At 41.6% G+C, this 27557-nt stretch overlaps 1 protein-coding gene across 2 annotated transcripts in view; it reads right to left on the bottom strand.

The window, feature by feature from the left end:
* Positions 1-6369: 6369 nt before the first annotated feature.
* The window catches only part of xpot (exportin, tRNA (nuclear export receptor for tRNAs)), a 55916-nt gene continuing 34728 nt past the window's right edge, over positions 6370-27557 (bottom strand). For both annotated transcript variants that reach the window (XM_043709954.2, XM_087997031.1), the window contains exons 18-25: positions 26574-26859; positions 23572-23761; positions 20028-20144; positions 19821-19936; positions 15887-15934; positions 15683-15754; positions 12671-12727; positions 6370-6904 (exon numbers count right to left, since the gene is read on the bottom strand). In XM_043709954.2, the coding sequence (XP_043565889.1) occupies positions 6878-6904; positions 12671-12727; positions 15683-15754; positions 15887-15934; positions 19821-19936; positions 20028-20144; positions 23572-23761; positions 26574-26859 (913 nt within the window). In that variant the 3' untranslated portion in view covers positions 6370-6877. The remainder of the gene's footprint in view (positions 6905-12670; positions 12728-15682; positions 15755-15886; positions 15935-19820; positions 19937-20027; positions 20145-23571; positions 23762-26573; positions 26860-27557) is intronic.

Raw genomic sequence — 27557 nt, 5'->3', positions numbered from 1 at the left:
CAAAAGGTTCCCTTCTCAAGACAATCATTCATTAACCTGAGTGGTAGCAAACTTCAAATGTTTTATAAAGCTGGACTAACTGCACAAACTCTCCATGGTGGAGAGAGGAGGTGACCTCTATCCTTGGGTCTCCATAAAAGCAGACAGGTCAGGAGTACAGGGTGCACGGCTGAAGAATGAAGTCAGAAATTGAAACCCAACCACCAATTTTTTTTGGTTGTAGAATCCCTACAGTGTGGAAAGAGGCCTTTCAGCCAGAGTCTGCACCAACCCTCCTAATACCATCGCACTCATACCCAACTGCCTACCCTATCCTTGTAACCCCACATTTACCATGACTAATCCATATAGCCTAGACATCCCTGGGCACTGCAGGACAATTAACCATGGTCAACTCACCTAACCTGCATATCTTTGGACAGTGGGGGGGGGGGAAGGGAAACCAGAGCACCTGGAGGAAACCCACGGAGTCCTTGAGATCATGTGCAAACTCCAGACAATTGCCTGAGGGTGGAATCAAACCCAGGTCCCTGCACTGTGAGGTAGCAGTGTTAACCACTGAGCCACCCTCCACTTTATTGCTCCCAGATTCCATTCAAGTTCAGTCCTCTGCTTTTGAATTTAATGAATAATTATTGACCAGTCTGATTTATTTGAGGAGTAACTCTGAAGAACTGAACTGCATTTATTTCAATGCAAGGGGTCTTAAAGGTAAGGCTGATGAACTCAGGGCATGTTTAAGAACACGAGCTTGGGACATCATAGCTAGTGCAGAAACGTGGCTGAGAGATGGACAACACTGGCAGCTCAATGTTCTGGGTTTTAGATGCTATAGGAAGGATGGGAGAGGCGGCAAAAGGGTGGAGGGGCAACTATGATTAAGGAATACATTACTGCTGTAACTAGAGATGATTTTTTTTTTAGATTACTTACAATGTGGAAACTGGCCCTTCGGCCCAACAAGTCCACACCGACTCTGCGAAGAACAACCCATCCAGACCCATTCCTCTACATCTACCCCTTCACCTAACACTACGGCCAATTAATTATGGCCAATTCACCTACCTGCACATCTTTGGATTGTGGGAGGAAACTGGAGCACCCGGAGGAAACCCACTCAGACACGGGGAGAATGTGCAAACTCCACACACACAGTTGTCTGAGGCGGGAATTGAACCCGCGTCTCTGGCGCTGTGAGGCAGCAGTGCTAACCACTGTGCCACCTTGCCACCCAGTGAAGTGAAAACATATGGGTAGAAATTAAAAATATGAAAAGAAAGGTCAGCTTGATGGGATTGTGCTGTGGGCACCCCAATAGTAAGAGGGAAATTGAGAAACAAGTATGTAGTGACATCTCAGATACTGTATATGTAAGCATAGTAAGGTTATAATGGAGGATTTTAATTTTCCAAACATTGCATGTTGAAGTGTTAAAGATTTGGATGGCGATTTGTGAAATGTGTTCAAGAACATTTTCTTTATCAATATGTGGATGCACCTACTAGAGAAGGAGCAAAGCTAGACCTTTTGGGTAATAAGGCAGGACAGGTGACTGAAGGAAAAGTGGGGAAACACTTTGGGTCTCGTGATCCTAATTCTGTTAGTTTCAAAATGGTTATGGAAAAGGGTTCTAGAAAAGTTAAAGCTTTTAACTGGAGTAAGGCAAATTTTAATGGCGTGAGACAAGAACTTTCAAAAGTTGATTGGCGTAGACAGTTCACAGGTAAAAGGACGTCTGACAAAGGGAGGCTTTCAAGAGTGGGATGCAGAGACTTCAGAGGCATTATGTTACAGTGAAGGGTAAGGCTGGTAAGATTAAGGATTATATTTCCTGTTACAGTGAAGGGTAAAGTGAGAAAGTGAGGACTGCAGATGCTGGAGATCAGAGTCAGAGTGTGGTGCTGAAAAGGCACAGCAGGTCAGGCAGCATCCGAGCAGGGGAATCAACGTTTCAGGCATAAGCCCTTCATCAGGAATGGCTTAATGGCAAATTCCTGACAAAGGGCTTATGCCTGAAACGTTGATTCTCCTGCTCCTCGGATGCTGCCTGACCGGCTGTACTCTTCCAGCATCAGACTCTCGACAGTGAAGGGCAAGGCTGGTAAGATTAAGGAAAAAAAATGGATGAATAAAGATATTGAGGTTCTACTCAAGACTAAAAGAGAATCTTATTTTAGATATAGACAACTTGGTTCAATTGAATCTCTTAATTTGCAAGAGTGTAGGGGCATTCTTGAGAAAAAAATCAGGAAGGCAAAGAAGGGTGATGCATTGGCAGGTAAGGTTAAAGATAAACCAAAGGTATTCAATGGATATGTTAAGAGCAGGAGGGCGACTAGAGAGATGTAGGGCCCTGTAAAGATCAAGGAGATTGTCTTTGTGTTGAACCTGACGAGATGGGAGAGTTGCATCAGTTTTTATTGTGGAGTCTAGAGAACGCAGAGCAATAAACTTTGACGTTTTAAAAACAGTATGCATTACAGAAGGGAAGTTTGGGAACTCTTAGAGAATATAAATGTGGATAAATCTCCAAGACCTGATCTAATCTAAGCCAGAACGTCGTGGGGAATAAGGGAGGAAATTACGAGACCCCTTGTAGAAATGTGTGCATCATCTATAACAGCGGGTGCGTTGCCTGATGACTGGAGGTGGCTAATATTATACCTTTGCTTAAGAAAGGTTGCAAGGTGAAAATGGGGAACTACTGTATAGACCTGAGAGTCTGACTTGTAGTAGGTAAATTATTGGAGGTGATTATAAAAGGTAGGCTTTATGGACATTTGGAAAGGCAACAAATGATTAGGGATAGTCAACATAGTTTTGTGCAATGAAAATTGTGTCTCACAAACAGAGTTTTTTGAAGTTACCAAAAAGATTGATGAGGGCAGAGCAGTAGACAATTGTTTATTTGAATTTAAGTAAAGCTTTCGACAAGGTTCCACATGGTAGACTAATAAAGAAAGTTAGGTCACATGGGATTTAAGGTGAGCTTGCCAATTGGATACATAATTGGCTTAACAGCAGGAAACAGTAGTGGTGTAGGGTTACTTTTCAGACTGGAGGCCTGTCACCAGCAAGGAACAGTTCTGGGTCCCCTCTGGTCATTTATATAAAAGATTTGGATGAGAATGTAGAAGGCAGGATTAGCAAGTTTGCAGTTGACATCAAAATAGAAAACCTTCTTCACTGTCTGCTAAGATTACAAAGGGATCTTGATCAAATGGGTCAATGGGCTGAAATATGGCAGGTGGAGTTCAAACTGGATAAGTGTGAGGTACTGCCTTTTGGTACAACAAAGGGTAGGGATATAAAATTGATGGTAAGGCCCTATTCACTGCTCAGTGAAAATTAGGAGTTGAATCTCAAATGATTTTTTGCTGAGTTAGACTGATTTTGGGGAGGGATGTGGTGTTTCTTCATCAGGAATCATTGACATTTCAGTGCACCTACAAGCTGTGCCTAAAGAGAAGTTTTGTATTTCTAGATTCTCAGAACTTCAGCATAGCTGTGAAACACTTTTGGATAATGAGGAACTTTAAGTGTAAGAATCATGGCAGGCAACTTGTGCACAGCAAGGCTTCACTGATAGCACTGGAAAAAAGAAATATTGGCAGCTATTGTTTTAGGATTTTCCTTTATTCATTCAGTGTGGATGCCATCATTTGTTATGTAACCGTAACTGACCTTGTGGTGATGAAACACCTTGAGGAATTGTAGTTCATATGTTGTTGGAGGTAACACCAAGACAGCTCCCCTGCTTTTCACCAATTTAGTACCACGCAGTCTTTGATGTGCAGTTGAGGGTGTGGGGCAAGGCCCGAGTTAAACATCAGCCAACAGATATAAAACCTCTGGTTTTATAACAAGCATCCATTTCCTCCACTACTGATACTCAGTAGCAGCACTGTATACTACCTACAAGATGCACTGCAGAAATTAACCAAAAACGGTCCTCAGACAGCATCTTCCAAACCCATGAACACTTCCATCGAGAAGGACACAGGTAACACATATGTGGGAACACCCCCACCTTCAAGTTACCTTCCAAGCCACTCACCACCCTGAGTTGGAAATATATCACCAATCCTTCACTGTTGCTGGGTCAAAATCCCGGAATTCCCTCTAAGGGCATTGTGGGTCAACCCACAGCAGTAGTTCAAGAAGGTAGCTCACTGCCACTTTCTCAAGGACAACCAGATACAGGCAATAACTGCTGGCCAGCCACATCCCACAAAACGAGTAAACTTTTAAAACTAATACTCAGTATGACAGGGAATATCAAACTAACTTTAGAACCCGAATCTGAAGTAGGGACATAGTCTAAGAGTGTGGTGCTGAAAAAGCACAGCCGTTTGGCAGTATCCAAGCAGAGGAATTGACATTTCTGGCATAAGCTCTTCATCAGGAATCATTAAGAAACGTCGATTTCTCTGCTCCCCGGATGCTGCCTGACCAACTGAGTTTTTCCAGCAACACACTCTTCGACTCTGATATCCAGCATCTGCAGTGCTCACTTTCTCAGAGATACGTAACTCCATAGTCTCTCTGAGGTGAGTGCATTACTGATAATGGAACACAAATGACTGAACAGAGTTTACTTTCTCCCCTCCCATGGTTTCTGACTGGCTCTCCGGATGTCTAGATCATTCTAAAATGGCAAAAATGTTCCAATATATTCTGACCTACACACTAACTTTTATATTTTAAAACTAACCACAAATAGGTTGTGAAAAGATGAGAATTACCAGATCTCTGAATGGAAACATTCCCATCCGAAGAGGGAATAGGGACCTATTAGTTATCTCAAACTTTCAAGTCATGAAAATCACCACAGAGGATGCATAATTGACCTAATAACTCATTTGAAAGAGAGCTTTCAATTTGGATTTAAAAAGTCATGATGAGTTGCTATAAAAATTAGCGAGAAGCTATGATGCAGAAACAGAATTCCATCAGAAAGCCATCCAATCAGCTGTGAGTCAACCGAGGTGAATTTCATAGCTTTAACTTAATCTTTGAACAAATGGAAGTTAAATAAGGAGCCTCACCATTTACCAAGAATTCTATTTTGTAAAAACCGTTACTTCAACTAAAGAATCTACTCTCTAAGAAACTACAGGTCTACCACAAGAGACTTAGCTGTGATTGTACTGTCTTGGCTTTGATTGGATCTAATCTACATGAGCAATAATGGGGCTCAGACAACCAGAGTACAGTGTCATGTTTATGAATCTCCAAATTTAGCATTTGATAAGCTTTTACTTAACTCCATGCTTGCAGTTTAATTCAGCCAAATTACTGAGGTAAAAAAATATACACCTCCCATACTGCAAGAGAAAATTTCTGTCCAAAATGAACATACAAAATAAAAATACCTGTTTGTTTCAGGCAGACATTGATTCCCACTGTTCCTTCACATTCACAATGGACATGCTTTTTGCAAAGAGAGAAAAATCAGATTTAAACAAAAAGGACAAATAATAGAAGGTGTGTTGGGAGCAAAAACTGAACAAATCTTGTCCAACTACAAAAGGTGATCAAAAATTGGTTCCAGATGACAGTAGCCATGAGGCACACCCCAAGTTCCACATACCGGTGTCTGTATTAGCAATTGCAAGGAATTTGTCCACCCTATTTTTTCTATTGAATGTTGCACGCCACTTGCTCTGACAAGTTGACGCAGACATGAAGACCCAAGGCTTGCAATCACCAGATCTCTCAATGCTTTCCTGCTTCAACTCCACCACCATTCCAATCTTTGGGAAGGTTCTACTTGGTGGGTATCTGCCCTAGCTTTACAGTCATGCTATGATATAGCATTACACGTTCAAAAAGCTCGAGAGCAATGTTTAACAGGCATACAGATACACAAACAGACTGGGAATAAAGGGATGCAGATCATGTGCAGGCAGATGGGATTAGTTTAGAAAGGTATCATGTCAGTTCAGAAATAGAGGGCTGAAGACCCTGTTCCTGTACTGTACTGTTTTATGGCACCATCCAGAAAAAACAGCTTGCTCCATTGGTACCTGATCTATTACCTTCAACCTCTCTCCCTCAAATCATTGATACAGTGTGTACCATCTACAAAATGCACTGCAATATTTCCAACATGCTGTCACAGGAACCTCAGTGCAAAAAGAGCCCAAAATGTGTTAACTAAATGCAAACTTTGAAATGTTTAGAATCTGATCAGGGAAGCAGCTTGTTTCATTCAGACACAGGAAAGATATGGCAGGGCATTTTACTGCAGAAGTCTGTTCACATGAGATGAAAGCTGGGAATAAATAATTGATTGTTGCCTTGAGTTGAAGGAAGGAACAAACAAAAATAAACAAATTGGTTTTCAAGAAAGAAAATACTTGCAAAGACATTGGACTGAAATTTATTTTAGTTCATTTATGCCTGGGACTGAAATTCATGTTTAGCTTATTAGACATCTGGGACAATGTTCTCTTATCAAGCCATAAACATTTACAATATAATGTGATGGCCAACCACTATTAACAAGAAAAATTCCATATTTTACAGTGTACTCCGCTCATTTGAATACTTTTTTTCCAAAAAGGTTAAAATATGGCATTTAAATGCTGTATTCATACCACAGCACGTAATTCAAAATGTATTATACAGGAATGAGTGTGCTGACACCTCCTCAATAAACAAACAGTCTAATAAGACAAAATAAGTAATTGGTTAACAAATTACTTCAATGTAATTTAAATAAAAATGAGCTAAAATAGGTGACCTACACAAAAATACAGAAAGCCTCTTTGGGAACTGCAAGGTTTTTCAACCTTATCAAAGGCAATCTGCATAAATGAAACTAAATGTAGATTCTTGAAATGCCAAGACGAACGGATATTGAGATTCATTCTCAAGGTTTTGCTCGCTGAAAGAATACCTGCAAGGTGGAGGGAAGAAGCAGTTAGTCATTAAGGTAATTTGAGAGATATCTTTTGAATGGCAATGCACATAAGTTTACATTGCTGTATCACCCAGATCATCATGCAAGCCGATCTCCCATCCGTGGACTCCATCTATACTTCCCGCTGTCGTGGAAAAGCAGCCAAAGACCTTTCCCACCCCAATTACCCTCTCTTCCAACCTCTCCCATCGGGCAGAAGAAACAGAAACTTAAACACATATACCAATAGGCTCAAGAACAGCTGCTTCTTGCTGTTATTAGACTGAATTTACCCCTCTAATTTCAAATTAATGCTGATCTTGCTTTTGGGCAGCCGTAACATTGTATGACTCGCTCTGTCTGAACACCCTATGATAGGTACGTTCTTGTATGTTATGATCTTCTGCATACAAACATTTTCACTATACGTGGTACATACCAATAAATCAAATCAAATTCTACACTGCAGAAGAGCAGGAAAATTGCATTTATTTTGTTTATTTAAAAATCTGCAGATAGAAAAGTTTGGGCAATTTCCATGTAAACAGTTTATTTGACAACATTATATATCACCCTGGTTCCAACTCAAGAGTCAATCTGCTCTCTTTAGGTTGCCACAAAACAAATACCAACTGGGAGTGACACTTTGTCCAGCACATTTCAAGTGGGTGCCTCAATGACAGCTTATATTTATATAGCACCATTCAGGTAATAAGACACCCATGACACTTCACAGAATTATTATAAAACAATATGGGAAGGCAGATGAACTCAGGGCATGGGACTGGGATATCATAGCAATTACAGAAACATGGCTCAGGGATGGGTAGGACTGGCAGCTTAATGTCCCAGGATACAAATGCTACAGGAAGGATAGAAAGGGAGGCAAGAGAGGAGAGGGAGTGGCATTTTTGATAAGGGATAGCATTACAGCTGTGCTGAGGGACAATATTCCCGGAAATACATCCGGGGAAGTTATTTGGGTGGAACTGAGAAATAAGAAAGGGATGATCACCTTATTAGGATTGTATTATAGACCCCCCAATAGTCAGAGGGAAATTGAGAAACAAACTTGTAAGGAGATCTCAGCTATCTAAGAATAATAGGGTGGTTATGTTAGGGGATTTTAACTTTCCAAACATCGACTGGGACTGCCATAGTGTTAAAGGTTTAGATGGAGAAGAATTTGTTAAGTGTGTACAAAACAATTTTCTGATTCAGTATGTGGATGTACCTTGTAGAGAAGGTGCAAAACTTGACCTACTCTTGGGAAATAAGGCAGGGCAGATGACTGAGTTGTCAGTGGGGGAGCACTTTGGAGCCAGTGACCATAATTCTATTCGTTTTAAAATAGTGATAGAAAAGATAGACCAGATCTAAAAGTTGAAGTTCTAAATTGGAGAAAAGCCAATTTTGACAGAATTAGGCAAGAACTTTCAAAAGCTGATTGGAGGCAAATGTTCACAGGTAAAGGGACAGCTGGAAAATGGGAAGCCTTCAGAAATGAGATAACAAGAATCCAGAGAAAGTATATTCCTTTCAGGATGAAAGGGAAGGCTGGTAGGTGTAGGGAATGCTGGATGACGAAAGAAATTGAGGGTTTGGTTAAGAAAAAGAAGGAAGCATATTTAAGGTATAGACAGGATAGATCGAGTGAATCCTTAGAAGAGTATAAAGGAAGTAGGAGTATACTTAAGAGGGAAATCAGGAGGGCAAAACGGGGACATGAGATAGCTTTGGCAAATAGAGTTAAGGAGAATCCAAAGGGTTTTTAACAAATACATTAAGGACAGAAGGGTAACTAGGGAGAGAATAGGGCCCTCAAAGATCAGCAAGGCAGCCTGTGTGTGGAGCCGCAGAAATGAGTATTTTGCATCAGTATTTACTGTGGAAAAGAATATGGAAGATATAGACTGTAGGGAAATAGATGGTGACATCTTGCAAAACATCCATATTACAGAGGAGGAAGTGCTGGATGTCTTGAAACGGGTAAAGGTGGATAAATCCCCAGGACCTGATCAGGTGTACCCGAGAACTCTGTGGGAAGCTAGAGATATGATTGGTGGGCCTCTTTCTGAGATATTTGTATCATCGATAGTCACAGGTGAGATGCTGGAAGACTGGAGGTTTGCAAACGTGGTGCCACTGTTTAAGGAGGGGGTTAAGGAAAAGCCAGGGAACTATAGACCAGTGAGCCTGACCTCGCTGGTGGGCAAGTTGTTGGAGGGAATCCCGAGGGACAGGATGTACATGTATTTGGAAAGGCAAGGACTGATTAGGGATAGTCAACATGGCTTTGTGTGTGGGAAATCATGCCTCACAAACTTGATTGAGTTTTTTGAGAAAATAACAAAAAGGATTGATGAGGGCAGAGCAGAAGATGTGATCTATATGGACTTCAGTAAGGCGTTCGACAAGGTTCCCCATGGGAGACTGGTTAGCAAGGTGAGATTAGATTAGATTAGATTACTTAGTGTGGAAACAGGCAACATGTCCACACCGACCTGCCGAAGTGTAACCCACCCAGACCCATTCCCCTACATTTACCCCTTCACCTAACACTACGGGCAATTTAGCATGGCCAATTCGCCTAACCTGCACATTTTTGGATTGTGGGAGGAAACCGGAGCACCTGGAGGAATCCCACGCAGACACTGGGAGAACGTGCAAACTCCACACAGAGTCACCTGAGGCAGGAATGGATCTCATGGAATACAGGGAGAACTAGCCATTTGGATACAGAACTGGCTCAAAGTTACAAGACAGAGGGTGGTGGTGGAGGGTTGTTTTTCATACTGGAGGCCTGTGACCAGTGGGAGTGCCACAAGGATCGGTGCTGGGTCCTCTACTTTTTGTCATTTACACATATGATTTGGATGTGAGCATAAGAGGTACAGTTGGTAAGTTTGCAGATGACACCAAAATTGGAGGTGTAGTGGACAGTGAAGAGGGTTATCTCAGATTACAACAGGATCTTGACCAGATGGGCCAATGGACTGAGAAGTGGCAGATGGAGTTTAATTCAGATAAATGCGAGGTGCTGAATTTTGGGAAAGCAAATCTTAGCAGGACTTATACACTTAATGGTAAAGTCCTAGGGAGTGTTACTGAACAAAGAGACCTTGGAGTGCAGGTTCATAGCTCCTTGAAAGTAGAGTCACAGATAGATAGGATAGTGAAGACGGCGTTTGGTATGCTTTCCTTTATTGGTCAGAGTATGGAGTACAGGAGTTGGGAGGTCATGTTGCAGCTGTACAGGACATTGGTTAGGCCACTGTTGGAACATTGCATGCAATTCTGGTCTCCTTCCTAATGGAAAGATGTTATGAAACTTGAAAGGGTTCAGAAAAGATTTACAAGGCTGTTGCCAGCGTTGGAGGATTTGAGCTATAGGGAGAGACTGAACAGGCTGGGGCTGTTTCCCTAGATTGTCGGTGGATGAGGGGTGACCTTATAGAGGTTCACAAAATTATGAGGGGCATGGATTGGGTAAATAGCCAAAATCTTTTCCCTGGAGTGGGCGAGTCCAGAACTAGAGGGCATAGGTTTCGGATGAGAGGGGAGGATATAAAAGAGACCTAGGGGGCAACTTTTACACACAGAGGGTGGTACGTGAATGGAATGAGCTGCCAGAGGAAGTGATGGAGGCTGGTATAATTGCAACATTTAAGAGGCATTTGAATGGGTATATGAATAGGAAGGGTTTGGAGGGATATGGGCTGGGTGCTGGCAGGTGGGACTAGATTGGGTTGGGATATCTGGTTGGCATGGACAGGTTGGACCGAAGGGTCTGTTTCCGTACTGTGTAAAATAACATCTGGCCGGTTAAACAAAAGTAGATTTTTAAAAAGAGGAGGAAACTGGAATTGGGGGTGGGGTGGTGGTTGGAGAAAGAGGTACAAACTGCATTCCATGGGTCATGACCGAGGTCACTGAAGGTACTGTCACCAATGAGGACCAATTCAAAAAAGGAGATGCACAAGATGCCAAAAATCAGAGGAGATCTGATATCTTGGAGAATCGCTGGTTTGGAGCAGGTAGGGACAGACGAGTCCAAGGAGAGAGTTTTGAAAAGAATAAGAATTTTTAAACAAACTAAGACTAAGACTGTCTGTAGAAATAGGTCATTCAGCCCATTGACTCTGCTCTGCCAATAAAAATGTCATTGATTCGATATTCCTCAACTCCACTTTCCTGCCGTTTCCCTAACTGATTAATAATCTCTCATTGTTGATTAAACTTCATGACCTAGCCTCATCATTAAAGTTTTCCACAGATTCACAACCCTCAGGAGGGGTAAAAAAAAAATCCTCACCTTCGTAAGATTCTGCTCTCTGATCCCAGACTCCCTCACAATCTTCTTGCTTCTAACTTGTTAAGCCTTCCTGCCCCCACCCAGAGAAATGACATTTCAATAAGGTCTAAATTCCAACAAGTATAGGCTCCAATCTACTCAATCTCCCCTCATAAGACAGTTCCTCCACACCTGATATTAGCCTGCTCGCAATGTCAATCTTTCCTTAGAAAAGGGACCCAAAACCATTCCAGCTGTGATCTGCCTACAGCTTTGTAAAGTTTTAACAAACACCTCCATATTCTGTAATCCATTCCCTTTGAAATAAAGGGGTTTTTGACCGTGTGGCTCGGTGAGTACATGGAACGACATGGGAATCAACTTGCAGCAAGATCTTTTTCACCTCAAGTTTACAGACAGTGACAGACTCTACCTTGGAGTACATTGGAACAGTCGAGTGAAGAGGTTAAAAAAGGCATGAATGAGGATTTAGCAGTTCAGCTGGGATAAGTTATGGAGGCAGAATTAGATGGCATTAGAAACGGTATGAAGAGGTTGATCACAAGTTGAATGTAACACCAGATTGCAAATAGACTTGTTTAAATTCAGTTTGTTGCCAGAAGTTGGTAGTTAGGGAACCAAGTTTGGAGTAGTGACTAAAACCAACAGCTTCAGCCTTTCTAATATTTCATTAGAGGAAATTTCACCTCATCCAGTACTGGATTTCTGGACAGTTCTCTGATAACTTAGTGATATTAGAGAGGAGTCAGAGGCAGAGATAGAGCTCGGTGTTGTCAGTGCAAACATGAAAACTAACCCTGCGTGTTCAAATCATCGTTGCTAAAGGACAGCATGTATGGAGATGAGAAATAGGAAGGGGAAATGGATGGACGTTTGGGGACACTAATGGTGCAGGAACAAGAGAAGTCATTATAAATTATTCACAAAAGTGACAACACATTTACATGGAAGGAGAGAGATGAAAGGTAGTGAGCTGCATGCTCAGCTTATTTTGTTTGTTGGATGTTGCAGTACATCATCCAACTCAATTTGCAAAATAAGTAGGTTCAAATTTCCAAGTTTGCTTTTCTTTAGTCAAGTTAGAGGGAACTAAGTCCTCCCAACCAGCCTAAACTTAGTAGGAGCTCAGCCCGGGTTCCCACTTCAGGTCGATTTCCTTGCCAAAGTTGGCCAGCGTGTGTGGACTTAGCCATATTACCACCAAAAGCAAACGTACAATAATACTAAGGTTTATAGATACATAGTCAATGGAGCTGTATGTACAGGGTAACAGGTCTAGGATACGTAGATGACATCACCAGTGGAAAAACCTCAGGTAGAGAGTAATTCCACCCTTACAAGTGGATGTAAGGAATCCTGTACTTGTAAAAACTTCAAAGGGATGGAAGAATGCAAGAGATTTAACAAGTTGTATTTTTAACATGAACCCTCTGTCCACGCTAACCTACCTTTAGATAATTTTTAAAGATTTTTCCATCAGCTTGCTGAAGTGCCTGACAAAACTCCTGCAAAAATAAGTACACAAGAATAAACATTTGTTACATATCCTTCTCCATTCAACATGAGCAAATTCCAAGAGAAAGTTTCTTCCTGTCTACGCCCCTCAATTTTCCACATCTTAATCACATTAAAGTGCCCCCTCCCAACCTGGCTTTCCAGGTTAGATGCAGAAAAGGAGGAGTCTCGGACGAAAGGGCATAATCTCAGAATAAGGGGTCATCCATGGAAGACAGATGAGGAATTTTGTTGTCAATTTGTGGAATTCTTTACACAGTGGGCTGTTGAGGCTGGACCATTATATATATTCAAGGCTGAGATGGACAGATTTTTAATTAGTAAAGGAATTAGGCTTATGGGGAAAAGGCAGGAAAAGTTCAGGATCATCTGATCAGCCATAGCCTCACTGAATGGCACAGCAGACTTGATGGGCTGAATAGTCTACTTGATAGTCCTCGGTATTCATGGGCAAAACATATCTTCTGGGTGAAGCAGCACTTCATGCAACCTAGCCTACTGCATTCGCTGCTCACAATGTGGTCTCCTCCACATTGGGGAAACGAAGTGTAGACTGGGTGACTGCTTCCCAAAATACCTATGCCTGCAAACAAAGTTCGAGCTTCCAGTTGCCTGCCACTTTGACACTCCTCCCTGTTTCCTGGCCAATCTCTGTTTCAGGCTTGCTGGTGCTTCAGCAAAACGTAACACGAGCTGGAAGAACACCACCTCAATTTCTGCTTGGGGACCCTGCTGCTCTCCAGACTCAACGTCAAATTAAATAATTCCAGAGCCTGAACTCTCCCATGTCCTAGCCCCCAAACCCACATACCAGGCCTTACCACATCATCTGCCATTACACACTACCTATTGTTAGCCACTAACTGTCACCATTAACAACTATTCACCCTCCTGGCCAGAGAATCTTCAATGCCTTTGTCTGTCCAACTGTTCTTCTCTCTTTAGGCTCTGTCCCCACCTATCATTTACTTCTTACCCACATTCCCCCACCCCACGCTTTGCATAAAAAAGAATTTCCTAGCTACCATTTCTCAGGAAGGGTTACTGGACTCAAACCATTAACTCTAATTTCTATTCACAGATGCTGCCAGATCAGCTAAGCTTTTCCAATCAACTAAGGTTCTTGGCTTTACAGGTTAAGTCAAATGCTTTTGTTCAGTTTCCTTTCAACAGTGGTTTCCCAACCACACTCAGACAGACAATCCTTTACCTGCAATGTAGGGGTGACTCACGAGCGGTTCTTCAACTGTGACCTCTAGCTGTGGATCCTATGCTAAGACACAAGTACTGTAGCCCATTGGCACATACAAACACCTCAGCTCACTAGCACAACTTCTTAAAAAACAGCAGGGGTAAATTGGCTTTTAATCCTTGCTCATGTATGTTTTAAAAGGGGAAGACGCAAATCTATTGCCCAGATGGTTTTTTCTCCCATTATGTGCCCAATGAGATAATCCTCAAGCGATAACTATCTAATTCATTGTGCATTTCAATTCGTTATGTATTTTCATAGGAGATCTGCGATGACGACAATTCTCAGGTCATAGTTGGTAACAAAGCTTTCTGGACTCATTACTGAAAGCATGTGGAGACTTGAACATGTAAAATAAAAACAAAATACACCCTGAAGTGTGAAACCAGGACTGAAGTTATATCATCAGAATGGTATTGGGGAGGGAGTTGGGAACATGGAGCAGAGGTAAAATTCAGATTAACCTTGATCTTAGTGATTGGTGGAGCTAGCTCGATGCGTCAAATGGCCAAGTTCTGCTCTTACTTCATATGTTCTGTAGTACAATGGGGCTTTTCTTCTCTCAAAACTAAAGAACATTGACTAGTGACCTTGCAGATTACAAAAGTTTGTGACAGGGTAAATGTCGAGATGACAATTCCATGTAAAGGGAGACAAAAACTAAAGGTCATAAATACAATTGACTAATAAATTCAATAAGGGATTCAGGTGAATCCTCTGTCCAGAGGCTGGTTAGAATGTGGAATGCACCGCGACTGATTTAAGCCATCAGCATGACTGTATTTAAAAGGAAAATGAGGTAAATACAACGGCAGGAAGGAATAAAAGGATAGATTGATAGGGGGAGATGAAGAGGTGTGGGAGGTGGGTCAAAAATATAAAGACTGGAGTGGACTTGCTGGGCTTAATACCATGTTTTCTGCTGTAAATATATACAAGGCTATGAACATATCCACAGAGAACTGTAAAACTAAATTATGGTTCATTTTGGGTAACGGGCTCAATTTGTCTATCCAAATGATCAACTCTACATTTTTTTATATTGCATTTTAAATCCCCCGGTAACTAATTCATGACCGTCTCTACTTATCAAAGAGTAAACTGATGTGCTACCACAGAGTAGTTGCTAAAATTTCTTTTGTTAGATGCTTGTGTACAATCTTAACTTAACCTGATCCCCAATCAGCTTTCTGAGATGGAGCTTGGAGTTCTGAAGAGGAATCAGATCGGACTTGGAACCTTAACTCTGTTCTTTCTCTCTCCACAGATGCTGCCAGACCTGCTGAGTTTTTCAAGTACTTTCTGAAGAGATGGATCTCCAAGGTTAGAAAGAGCAGATTGGGGGCAGGGGTGGGGGGGGGGAATTAATTGGCATGAGGAGCACTAAAATAAAATACTTCAACTCTGCACGGGTAGGACAGTTTGTGAATTTTATACACAATCTCACTTCTCTATAAACTCAGAGATTAAATCTTCCTGATATATAGTGCACCTTCCACAAGGGGGAGCAAGTCACGTCACTGCAACACAACTATTCATAGCAGGGAATTGATCCCTAGACTAGATGACTAGTTGTTCTTGAAGTAAAAGCCTCTTAAAATTTAATTCCAAAAGCTTATGTGCAAGTTATCCAAGAAAATAGGTTTTGAATAGGATACAAATTCCAATGATTCAAATCAAAAGTCTCACTCACTTGTATTATTTCTGGGGCTACCCGCAAAGACTGGAGGTATTCTTGCTGAAGGTACTGGATGAATTCAGGTCCCTAAAATGCATGAGTAACAATAGCACAGAAAACACCAGTGTTAGTATCAAAGCATAATTCAAAACAAATTTATTCCAGCAATTTATTCATAATTCAGCACAAACCACAAATACTAGAATGAAAGACCATTACCCTTTTGAGATGAATAGTTTTCAATGTTACTGCACATTCAGATAAAGCCTGTTAAGAGACAAAAGATTAGACAAAATATGCTATACATAATCCTTTTGTTTATTAGTGTGACCATGTTTTGGCCAGTAAACACAGAGGAAGGCAAAACTGAGATGACTAACATTTAATAAAAAAATACAAGGAGCTTTACCTAGCAACACACTCCAATGTCTGTAGAACCCCATGACTAAAATTATCACAATTCAGTGAGGTGGGATTAACTGAATGAAACTTATTTGAAGACCCTTTTAAAAATCAGTAAATTCCGGCTTTGAGATTTTTAAAGTGTTTGAATTAGCAGCAAGCTTAAATCAAGCTGCCCTCCACCTTAAACAATTACCGCCACCATCAGTATATGATGGCTGAAGTGTGTATCATCCACAAGATGGACTACAACTCCAAGTTATTTTAACTACACCTTCCAAACCTTCCAAAAGGACAAGGCAACAGATATATGGAACATCACTATGTGAAAATTCCCCAAACCATATGCATTATGAACTGGAAATATCACCATGCACGCACTGTCATTAGGAAAAGCCCCGAAACTCCCTTCATAAGAGCAAGTGAATGTCCCTAAACCCCAAGGACTGCAGCAAATCAAAAAGTTTCTCATCACCGTCTCCACACCAAGTACAGATGGGCAACAAATTGTCAGCAACAAGCACATTCCATGAATGAAAATAATTCTAGATAAAAGTTGTGCTGGAAAAGTACAGCAGTTCAGGCAGCATCTGAGAAGCAGGAAAATTGACCTTTCAGGCAAAAGCCCTTCATCAGGAATAGAGGCAGAGTGCCTGCAGGGTGGATTGTGGGAGATATAGCAGTTTGGATCAGTAATTGTCAATTACTGACAACTGATCAGTAGTTGTCAATTATCTCAAGAGGGTTGGAATATAAAAGCACTGTTGTGCGACTGAGACTTTATAAAGCTCTGGTTAGGCCCCATTTGGAGTACTGTGTCCAGTTTTGGTCCCCACACCTCAGGAAGGACATACTGGCACTGGAGCGTGTCCAGCGGAGATTCACACGGATGATCCCTGGAATGGTAGGTCTAACATATGAGGAACGGCTGAGGATCCTGGGATTGTATTCATTGGAGTTTAGAAGATTAAGGGGAGATCTAATAGAAACTTACAAGATAATACATGGCTTGGAGAGGGTGGACGCTAGGAACTTGCTTCCGTTAGGCGAGGAGACTAGGACCCGTGGACACAGCCTTAGAATTCGAGGGGGTAAATTCAGAACAGAAATGCGGAGACATTTCTTCAGCCAGAGAGTGGTGGGCCTGTGGAATTCATTGCCACAGAGTGCAGTGGAGGCTGGAATGCTAAATGTCTTCAAGGCAGAAATTGATAAATTCTTGATGTCACAAGGAATTAAGGGCTACGGGGAGAATGCGGGTAAGTGGAGTTGAAATGCCCATCAACCATGATTGAATGGCGGAGTGGACTCGATGGGCCGAATGGCCTTACTTCCGCTCCTATGTCTTATGGTCTTAATTGGCGTGCTGAAAGATGACAGAGGGTGGTGGTTGATGGGAAATGTTCATCCTGGTGTCCAGTTACTAGTGGTGTACCGCAAGGGTCGGTGTTGGGTCCACTGCTGTTCGTCATTTTTATAAATGACCTGGATAAGGGCGTAGAAGGATGGGTTAGTAAATTTGCAGACGACATAAAGGTCGGTGGAGTTGTGGATAGTGACGAAGGATGTTGTAGGTTACAGAGAGACATAGATAAATTGCAGAGCTGGGCTGAGAGGTGGCGAAAGGAGTTTAATGTGGACAAGTGTGAGGTGATTCACTTTGGTCAGAGTAACCAGAATGCAAAGTACTGGGCTAATGGTAAGATTCTTGGTAGTGTAGATGAGCAGAGATCTCAGTGTCCATGTACACAGATCCTTGAAAGTTGCCACCCAGGTTGACAGGGTTGTTAAGAAGGCATAGTGTTTTAGCTTTTATTAATAGAGGGATAGAGTTCCGGAACCATGAGGTTATGCTACAGCTGTACAAAACTCTGGTGCAGCCGCACATGGAGTATTGTGCACAGTTCTGGTCACCGCATTATAAGATGGATGCAGAAGCTTTGGAAAGGCTGCAGAGGAGATTTATTAAGATGTTGCCTGGTATGGAGGGAAGGGCTTACAAGGAAAGGCTGAGGGACTTGAAGCTGTTTGCGTTGAAGAGAAGAAGGTTGAGAGGTGACCTAATAGAGACAAATAAGATAATCAGAGGGTTAGATAGGGTGGACAGGGAGAGCCATTTTCCAAGTATGGTGACGACGAGCACGAGGGGGCATAGCTTTAAATTGAGGGGTGATAGATATAGGACAGATATCAGAGGTAGTTTCTTTACTCAGAGAGTAGTAAGGGTATGGAATGGTTTGCCTGCAACGGTAGTAGATTCGCCAACTTTAAGTACATTTAAGTCGTCATTGGACAAGCATATGGGTGTACATGGAATAGTGTAGTTTAGATGGGCTTCAGATTGGTATGACAGGTCGGCGCAACATCGAGGGCTGAAGGGCCTGTACTGCGCTGTAATGTTCTCTTCTATGTGGTAGCACATCAGTCTACTCTTTGATAAGTAGAGACGGCCATGAATTAGTTACCAGGAGGATTTAAAATGCAATATAAAAAAAATGTGGAGTTGATAACAATTGACCATGATAGTATCATTGATTTTTGTAAAAACACATCCGATTCACTAATACCTTTTAGGGAAGAAAGGGCGGCTTGGTGGCTCAGTGGTTAGCACTGCTGCCTCACAGCACCATGGCCCCAGGTTCAATTCCAGCCTTGGGCGACTGTGTGTGGAGTTTGCACGTCCTCCCCGTTTCAGCGTGGGATTGCTCTGGGTGCTCCAGTTTCCTCCCACAGTCAGGTGAATTGGCCATGCTAAATTGTCCATAGTATTAGGTGCATTTGCCAGAGGGAAATGGGTCTGGGTGGGTTGCTCTCAGGTGGGTCGGTGTGGGCTTGTTGGGCACAGGGCCTGTTTCCATGCTGTTGGGAATCTAATCTAATCTCAAAAGCTTCCATCCTTACCTGAGCTTGCCTATTTGTGATTCCAGACCAAAATTTGGCTGACTCTTAACTGCCCTCTGAAAAGGCATCACAAAACACTCTCAGTTCAAAGGCAATTAGGATGGGCAGATACCCACATTCCAGGAAATAAACTGGACATTTGCCTGATATAAATGACTGCCTCAGATCAACATGGAAGGAGTGAATGGAAATAAGTTGGTTACAATAATCCTTAACTGAAATTGAAGAGTCTGAAATCATGAGCAGCTTGTTCCTTAGGCTTCAAATTAATGCCATGGCAAACATTATATGGCTGGAAGGGCAAACGAAGAGGGACTGTACCTGAATCTCATAGTACAATGTACAACGAGCTTTAATTTCACTTTACAGCAGGATAATAACTGAGCGTCAGTATCTACTGACATTTCAAATTAATGCATTCTCTCTAATATTGGTTCAAAGTCTTGCAATACCCTCCCTAACAGAGTGTACTCTCACCACATGGACTGCACCCCTCCCATTTATCGCTCAGGCCCCCTTGGCTATCCACCCCACCCCCCCACATTCCTGATGAGCTTATGTTTGAAATGTCAACTCCTGCTCTTCGGATGCTGTCTGATGAGCTGAGCTTTTCCAACACCATACTTCTTGACTTGGATCTCCAGTCCTCACTTTCTCCCACATGGACTGCAGCAGTTCAAGGCAGCAGCTTCTCAATGACAAGTAGGGATGGACAATACTGCTCTAGCCAGAGACACTCAAATCCCATAAAAGAATGAATGGCAGAGATTAAGAAAAACCTGTAAACTAATTTCTATGATGTAATTCATATACACAATAATTATATTCATATAATATACACAATACATACCAAGACTGTTTGAGCATCAGCTAAATCAAAGGTTGGTTTAAGTGGTGCCAAAAAGCAAGCTGGGACAATATGTTTGTAGATGAAGTCTTCGAATCCTAGAAGACCATCTTTACCCCCTGGAATCAACAACATTCAGTTAAATCAGGTATTCGGTTGAAAGCAAAATAAAGGTTGCTCTCATCAACTGAGGAAATTTGTAATTCTTACCCCAAAGTTCGACTAGTTTTGAAAGTATGATAAAGCAAGTTTTTTGAGCAATTGGATCTGGAAATTCCACTGCTCCCTGAATGACTGTAAACAGGACACGTTCGACATTCTGTACACCTGGGAGGGAGAGGGTTATTGCACTATTGTTAAAAAAAGTTATGAGGACATGCATTAATATTTGTCACATGGATCAACGTCAATGGCAAGGCATTGTTAAAATCAGATCTTGACTGGTTCCCGAAACAAGAAAAGCCCTCCAACTAATCAGTATGTAGGGAACAGAATACAACACCGTAGTATGATACCAAGTGACACCGTACACAAAATCATTGGAGGTGGCAGGCAGGTAGAGACAACAGTTCAATGAGGCCATGTTGCAATGCTGAAGCAAAAGCAACAAAAATTAACACTGAAAAATACTCATTAGTTCAGACAACTTGAGATTACCTTTCATTCGTTCTGCTAAAAGATAATCTCTAAGACTGTAACTGTATTCTTTCACAAAAACTACCTTACCCATTAAGCATTTCCAAACTTTAAATTTTAGAATTATACCATCCACAGTATTTTGCTTTTGTAGAATAGCTATATAAATACAGGCATAGAGTAGTAAAGCACTGAAACTGCATTGGCTTTCGTTTTCCCAAGATACATTTGGGGACAGTCACATTTGCTACATTCCAGCCTAGTCGCCTTTTGTTCAAAAAGACACAGAAACCTATTCTGGTTAGTTATTTACATGCTGTGGATAAAGGGAAACAAAGTCGTTAGGCTTGGATTTCCAGAATGCATTTGAGAACATGCCTAAGATTATTGTGGAAAGTAAAAGCTCATTGGTGTGTTTGGGGGCGCAACATTTCAGCTTAGCTACAAGTAACAACAATACTGGGGTTTCAACTGTTTATAATTGGTAAATTTGTTTAAACGAGAAATGAAAGGAATGCTTCTCAAATTTTCTGATACAGCAAAGCCAGACAGGAAAGCAAGTTGCAAAGAGCATATGAGGATATGGCATATGGAGCATAACGAGGTAAAATGCGACATTTTTGAAAAGATTCTTCACATCAAAATACACAATCATATTAGTCAGATTGCAAAGCTCTGAGATGCAGAGAGATTGGGAATCTTTATGCACGAGTTGCAAAGCGTTAGTAAACAGGCACAGCAAGTAACTAAAAAAGCTATAATGTTATAATTTATCATAACGGGAATTAAAATATACAAATAGCGACATTATGACTTGGTTATACGAGGCATCATTCAGACTGCATCTGGAGTACTGTGCACAATATTGGTCACTTTATTTCAGTGAGAGTGGATAACTGCTGGAAGCAGTCCAGTGGAGGTTTGCTGGACACTAGCGGGGACAGAGTAGGGGTAGCTGACTTGAAGAAAAATTGCACAGGCTAGGCTTGGAATCAGCTGGAGTTTAAGATAACTGGGACAACTTGATTGATACATACAAGAATCTTGACAAGTGAATTTGAAGAAGGCGGTCCCTATTGTGGGAAAAGCTAGTACAGAGGATCACTGTTTAAAAACCAGAGGTCACCCATTTAAAACAGAGGTTAGGAAAATGCTTCTCTCAAGAGATTGAGTGTCTTTGGAAGTCTCTTTCTGAAAGGATGATGGAAGCAAAGTCCTTGAATATCTTTAAGACAGTGGTAGATTCTTGAAGATAAGCAAGGGGCTGCAAGGTCATTAGGATAGGTGGCACTGCCGATTTGAAGTTACAATCAGATCAGCTGTGATCTTACGGATAGCTTTGTCAACAATCAACAATGGATTCATGGTCACCATTAAACTCTCAATTCCAGATTTTTATCAAATTCAAGGTCCATAATCTGCTGTGGTGGGATTTGAACCCACGTGCCCAGAACATTACCTGGGTCTCTACATTAATGGTCTAGCAATAATACCACTAGGTTAACACCTCCCCTTAAAAGATGAACCTTTATGAAACAGTAGTATGTATGCCCGATTGTGGGAGTTACGTTCTAAGAAGGATGTGATGGCATTAGAGAGGGGGGGGGTGTAGAAAAGATTTTGAGAATGAGGTCACTCATCCGTGCAACCAATTATATGGATATTTTGAAGTGTGGACAGTTCTCCATAGTGAAAGTTGAGTGTAGAACTGGACAGAAGTGTTCATATTTATGGTGGGGTCAGACAAAACAACAAGAAACCTTTCCAAATAGTAGAATGTAGGAGAGAATCAAAGGACAGTAATTGAAAAGGGAATGATTAAAGAATCAAAAAAGGTGATGCAAGGAATATCTTATTTTCACAGCAATTGCTTAGAACATGGAATGCATGGTGTGTGGAAGAGGCAGATTCTGATGTGCGGCTCTCAAAACAGAATGGGACAACTACCTGATAAGAAAGTAAATGAAGTCTGAGAAAAAGTAGCAGAGTGAAAGTGGAGTTGAAGATTGCCAGATTAGCCGTGATTTTGTGGAGTGGCAGAGGAGCCTCAAAAGGTTGAGAGGCCTCGTTCTGTTCCTCTGCCTTATGAGAGGTCACAGATGGAGGATAACTGGCAAGACAGCCAGAGGGCGAGAACATGTTTCATTTTAGAACAGTGTTACAGAAACGGCTTGCTTGAAAGAGCGATTGATGCAAGTTCAATGGTAACTTTTATGACGAAACTGTGCCTTTGAGAGAGATGTGTTCAGTGTTGGTTTTCTCTGCTGGGGGCGGGGATGGGTTGCCACAGTGGTACTGGAATGCCTGCTTCAGACAGGCAGGTGGTGAACAGCTTTTCAGTTCTCCCTGGGTGATCTTTTAAAATGAAACAAAAGAATCACGAGCAGGTGGTGTCAGGGCTCTCTCACACACACACACAAACGATTTGAGATTTCCTTGCAATTTTGAGTTAGTTGAAGGTTTTTCGCTGGCTGCTCAGCTGAAAGCTCGAGTTCCCGACTGCTATAGTGAAGTCTTAGATGAGAGACTTCCTCATAAAAGTCAAAAAGGCGAATTGTTTCTTTGCCCTGGACTACACAGACAGACAGCATGTGAGACTATTAACTGTTTCGCAGAATTCCATGTTTGCTAAAGGGTGTGTTTATGGGACGCTGCCTATATTGAAACAGTTGATGATCAGTGGTTAAATAATACATTAAGTTTGTCAATCGAGTTAAAATTACACCAACTTTTTTTTGTATTTTAACCATGTTGTAATAATAAAATGTGATTATTTGATTAAAACCCAACAATGGACCAAATGACATCTGGAAAATAACAGTTACTATATCAGGGGAGCAGGTTCTGGTCTAGTCCGGTCCATTACACTTTCAGAAGAACGTTGAATAAACACCTGAACAGAAAACATTGTCAGGGCTTTGAGAAAACAGTAGGAATGGCACTAATTTGGATAACTCACTTGCTGAGCTGTCTGAATAGCCTCCTTTGCTTCAATATAAATGTATCTGCATATGTACGACTTTATTTCAAAAAGCAATGTTAGTCGTAAGGGTTGGAGGAGGTTGGGGGGGGGTGGGAAACAAACCAACTTGTTTTGAAAATTTACAAATTAATTTACCTTGGTTGGCAATGACCTCACTCATTCCACTTCCTGTAACGGTTTGTAGAAATGCAAAGTAACTTCTGCGGAGCATCTGGTTCTCAAGTGCCGCGGTTTGGTCATTTTCTTCTGCGGGCCGTGATAATATTTCAAATATAGCTTGAACCAAAGGCATAAATACTTGTTGCAAAAATGGTGAAATCTGTGTCTGTGGAAAGGAAAGCATTTTGCAACAACACAAAACAGAGATATTTTACCAAATGGAGAGCGAAATCACAATATTGTGGTGATAGGTATTAATTTAAAATAGGATATTGTAACAATTCAACATAGAACAATTATAACTGAAGTTTTCTCTTGCAGTAAAGAAAACATTGTGGGGCCAGTTTCAAAATATACAAGTTAAAGCCAAACCTCAACTATTGTTCACAAGAAAACAAGAGCAAAGCTAGAACAAGAGTTGTCACATATAGTTTCCCACACACAATCAAGTTCCAAAACTATGGGCTCCCAAGTCTGAGCTGTGTTCTCAGTATTACACCAATTGTTCAGCACAACATAATATCGCCTTTGAGTACTGCTGTGGTTGCCACACTACCAGAGGGATGTTTTGGCTTTGGAGGGGGTACAGACGTTGCCTGGTTTGGAGGGTATTAGAAAAGAGAATGTGTTGTTGGAAAAGCACAGGTGAAGCAGCATCCGAGCAGCAGGAGAATTGAGGTTTCAGGCATAAACTCTTCATCAGGAAGGATATTAGCTATGATGAGAAATTGGACAGATTTGGTTTGTTCTCACTTGAACAAAGAATGAGGGGTAACCTGATACAGGTTTATAAAATTATGACAGGTATGGATAGAATGGATAGTTGAAGTCAATTTCTAGGGGATATAGGTTTAAGGTAAAAGGGGCAAGTTTAAATGAGATCATAGGTATCATAAAATCCTAATAGTATGGAAACAGACTATTCAGTTCATCGAGTCACACTGACCCTCTGAAGAGCACCTCATCCAGACCCATCCCCCTACCTTATAACCCTGCATCTCCCATGGCTAATCCACTTAGCCTGCACACCCCTGAACACATGGGCAATTTAGCACAGCCATCTACCAAACTTGGACTGTGGGTGGAAACTGGAGCACCTGGAGGAAACCTGTGCAGACACGGAAAAAAATGGGCAAACTCCACACAGAAAGTTGTCAGAGGGTGGGACCGAACCCAGGTCCCTGGTTAGTGGTAACCACTGAGCTACCTTGCTGCACTAGATGTGAAAGGTTTTGACATAGATGGTGGTAACTACCTGGAGTGTGCTGCTAGGGGTGAGGGGTGGGGTTGGAGATGGAAACAGAAGCAATATCTGAAAGGCATCTTGACAGATACAGCCAACGTTTTATTAACTGGCACCAGGGGTGTACTGGCTGATCAGATATTCCAGTTAATCAAGGGGTCCACATAATCAATGTGGAAACACACACTAAGTAACAGAAATGTAATGCGGGGGCATACACATCACTGTTTATACCTACCAGCAAACAGCCTTCTCAATTGACGGCTCTGACATTACGGGGCTCATGATAATACAGTAAACATCCAGTATTTCAGGTATATAATTTTTGCAGGTTTATCAGGTGCCGATTAAAATGAATAAGCAGGGGATACAGACCCCTTGGAGAGAAAGGTTTTTAGAAAGGCATCATGGCTTGTCTTAGTCTTGGTGGGCTAAAGGGCCTGTTCTTTGAACTATTTTATTGTCCATTCTTAATAGTTCTGGAGAAGGGCAGTAGTGAGCTGTCTCTTGAACCACTGCAATTCTCAGGATGTAGGAACATCTTAACAATTCCAGGATTTCGATCCAGCAATAATGAAAGGACAACTATACAGCTCCAAGTCAGAAACATGTATGACTGGGAGGCATTGGTGTCCCATGCATTTGTTGCCCTTATCTTTTCAAGTAGACGAGGTTGTGGCTTTGGAAGGTGCCGTCAAAAGAACCTTGGCGAGTTGCTGCAGTGCATCTTATGGATTGTACACACTGCTGCCACTCTGGTGAAAGGAGTAAACGCAGATGGTGGATGGGATGTCAATCATATGGACCTCTTTGTCTTGGATGGTGTCAAACTGGAGTCTTGTTGTAGCTGCACACAGCCAGGCACGTGAGAGAGTATTCCACCACTTGTGCCTTGGAGACGGATGTCAAGCTTTGTGAGGGGCCACAAGTCGTGAGCTATTCTCCAAAGAATACCTAGTTTCTGACTCAGCTAGTTCAGTTCAATGTATGATTAAAGGTAAATGCCAGGATGTTGATAGTGGGGAATCAGTGATGGTAAAGCCATTGAATGTTATGGGGCAACAGATGCTCTCATTGGAGATGGCATTGTCTGGCACTTGTGATGCCAACATTACTTGCCACTGAACAGTAAATGCCTGGATTTGTCATGGTCTTACTGCATATGGACATCAACAGCTTCAGTATAAAGTGTCATGAACAATGCTGAACATTGTTTGATGATCGTACATCGCTCTGACTTTATGATAGAGGGAATGGCGTGAAGAAATAAAAGCTGAAATGTGCTGACCCATGTTGTGATTTGAAAGAACAAACTTGTGAGTGCTTGTCTTCTGGATTCCACAGTGAGTTAATTTGATAAAATGTGCATGTTATTAATTACTTTGAACACAGAAGAGTCCCTCAAATTACAACAAAATAAGTGAGCAGTTATTTAGTTTTGACACTGATTTGAGGGATGATCAGGACAATACCATGTTTCAATAATGCCGCAAGACTGTTTGCATCCAACTACGCAGGTAAATCAGAAATGGCTTTGACATCTCACCTGAAAGCTGCACTTCCAACAATACAACACTCCATTATGAGTGCAGTGCATACTGGCCTTTAGCATTCAGTCATGAATGGGACTTGCACACAATTTTTCAATTCAGAAGAGAGTATTACCACTTAGCAAAGCTGGCATTTGGCTTAACAAGTCTCAAACTACTTTCAAAACACAAACTAAGCATCGTACCTTAAATTTTGCTGTGATTTGATTAATAAGAGGTATAAATTCCTGAAGGTCCTTTGCCTCACAGTCCTTAAGCATGTGTTCTGATGCTGTAGGAATGAATGGAAGAACTTCTTCCTCTAAGCAAATGATCATTCTGTGAAGAAAGGTCCGAACACCACTTCGCAGAACTTCCTTCTGCAAAGCGCAACTTAGAGCTGGCAGGAATGCTTGTAGGCAGTCTCTGTACACTTCAGAGCAGCCACACTGTTTCACTGTCTGCTTGTTGCTGAAGGCCTTACTGGTCCGGCTGTAAATAAGAGAAATGGAATAAACATAACAGTGCTTAGATTAAGTCTTCATTACAGGAAACAGGGGAGAGGAAGTGTAGTCAAATGTGGGAGTCAATGGATACGTAACAGACAGCCTATCCCCAGAAATGGAAACAGAAGTCAAGGGAGGGAAGAGTCATAGATAAAGCAGTAAAAGAGAGGGGGATGGAAAATGGAAGCAAAATGAGATTTCCAAATTAGGATGAAAATAGGACGCAGCACTGATAATACAATTGGACGTACTGGACAGTGAATTGTGGGAGGGTGCCAGCGGAATGGGAATATTCAGGCTTCGTTTCAAGGAAGCAGAGAGGCTTCAGATCATCCACAGAATATGGAATTGGAGGGAATGCACACTCATTGTGAAAAGGAAGTGGGTGGATCCAGGAAACTAAGTTGTGGAGCGTCAAAAGAAATCTTAAATGTAAGTGAGAAGAGACTGGACAAGAGGTGAAAGAAGAAAGATTGAAAAAAAAAGGAGTTCAGTGGCACATGAAGAGGCTGAAAATGAGCCTGCCAGAGTTTAGGGACTACGAGAACTATTAAGCTAAAATACAAGTTTCCTGGATCGTAAAGTTAGTCTGAAATATTGTAGCTCAAATAATTAAAACATGCATCATTTGCAGCTGACAGTTTGATGAGGACTGCAGGTGTAAAATAAGGTAGATTTCAAACA

The sequence above is a fragment of the Chiloscyllium plagiosum genome, unplaced genomic scaffold (genome assembly GCF_037043375.1).
Source record: "Chiloscyllium plagiosum isolate Xiang-an unplaced genomic scaffold, Cpla_swu_hap1 HiC_scaffold_19, whole genome shotgun sequence".
NCBI lineage: Eukaryota > Metazoa > Chordata > Chondrichthyes > Orectolobiformes > Hemiscylliidae > Chiloscyllium > Chiloscyllium plagiosum.
This window is presented reverse-complemented; position numbering and strand designations above follow the sequence as displayed.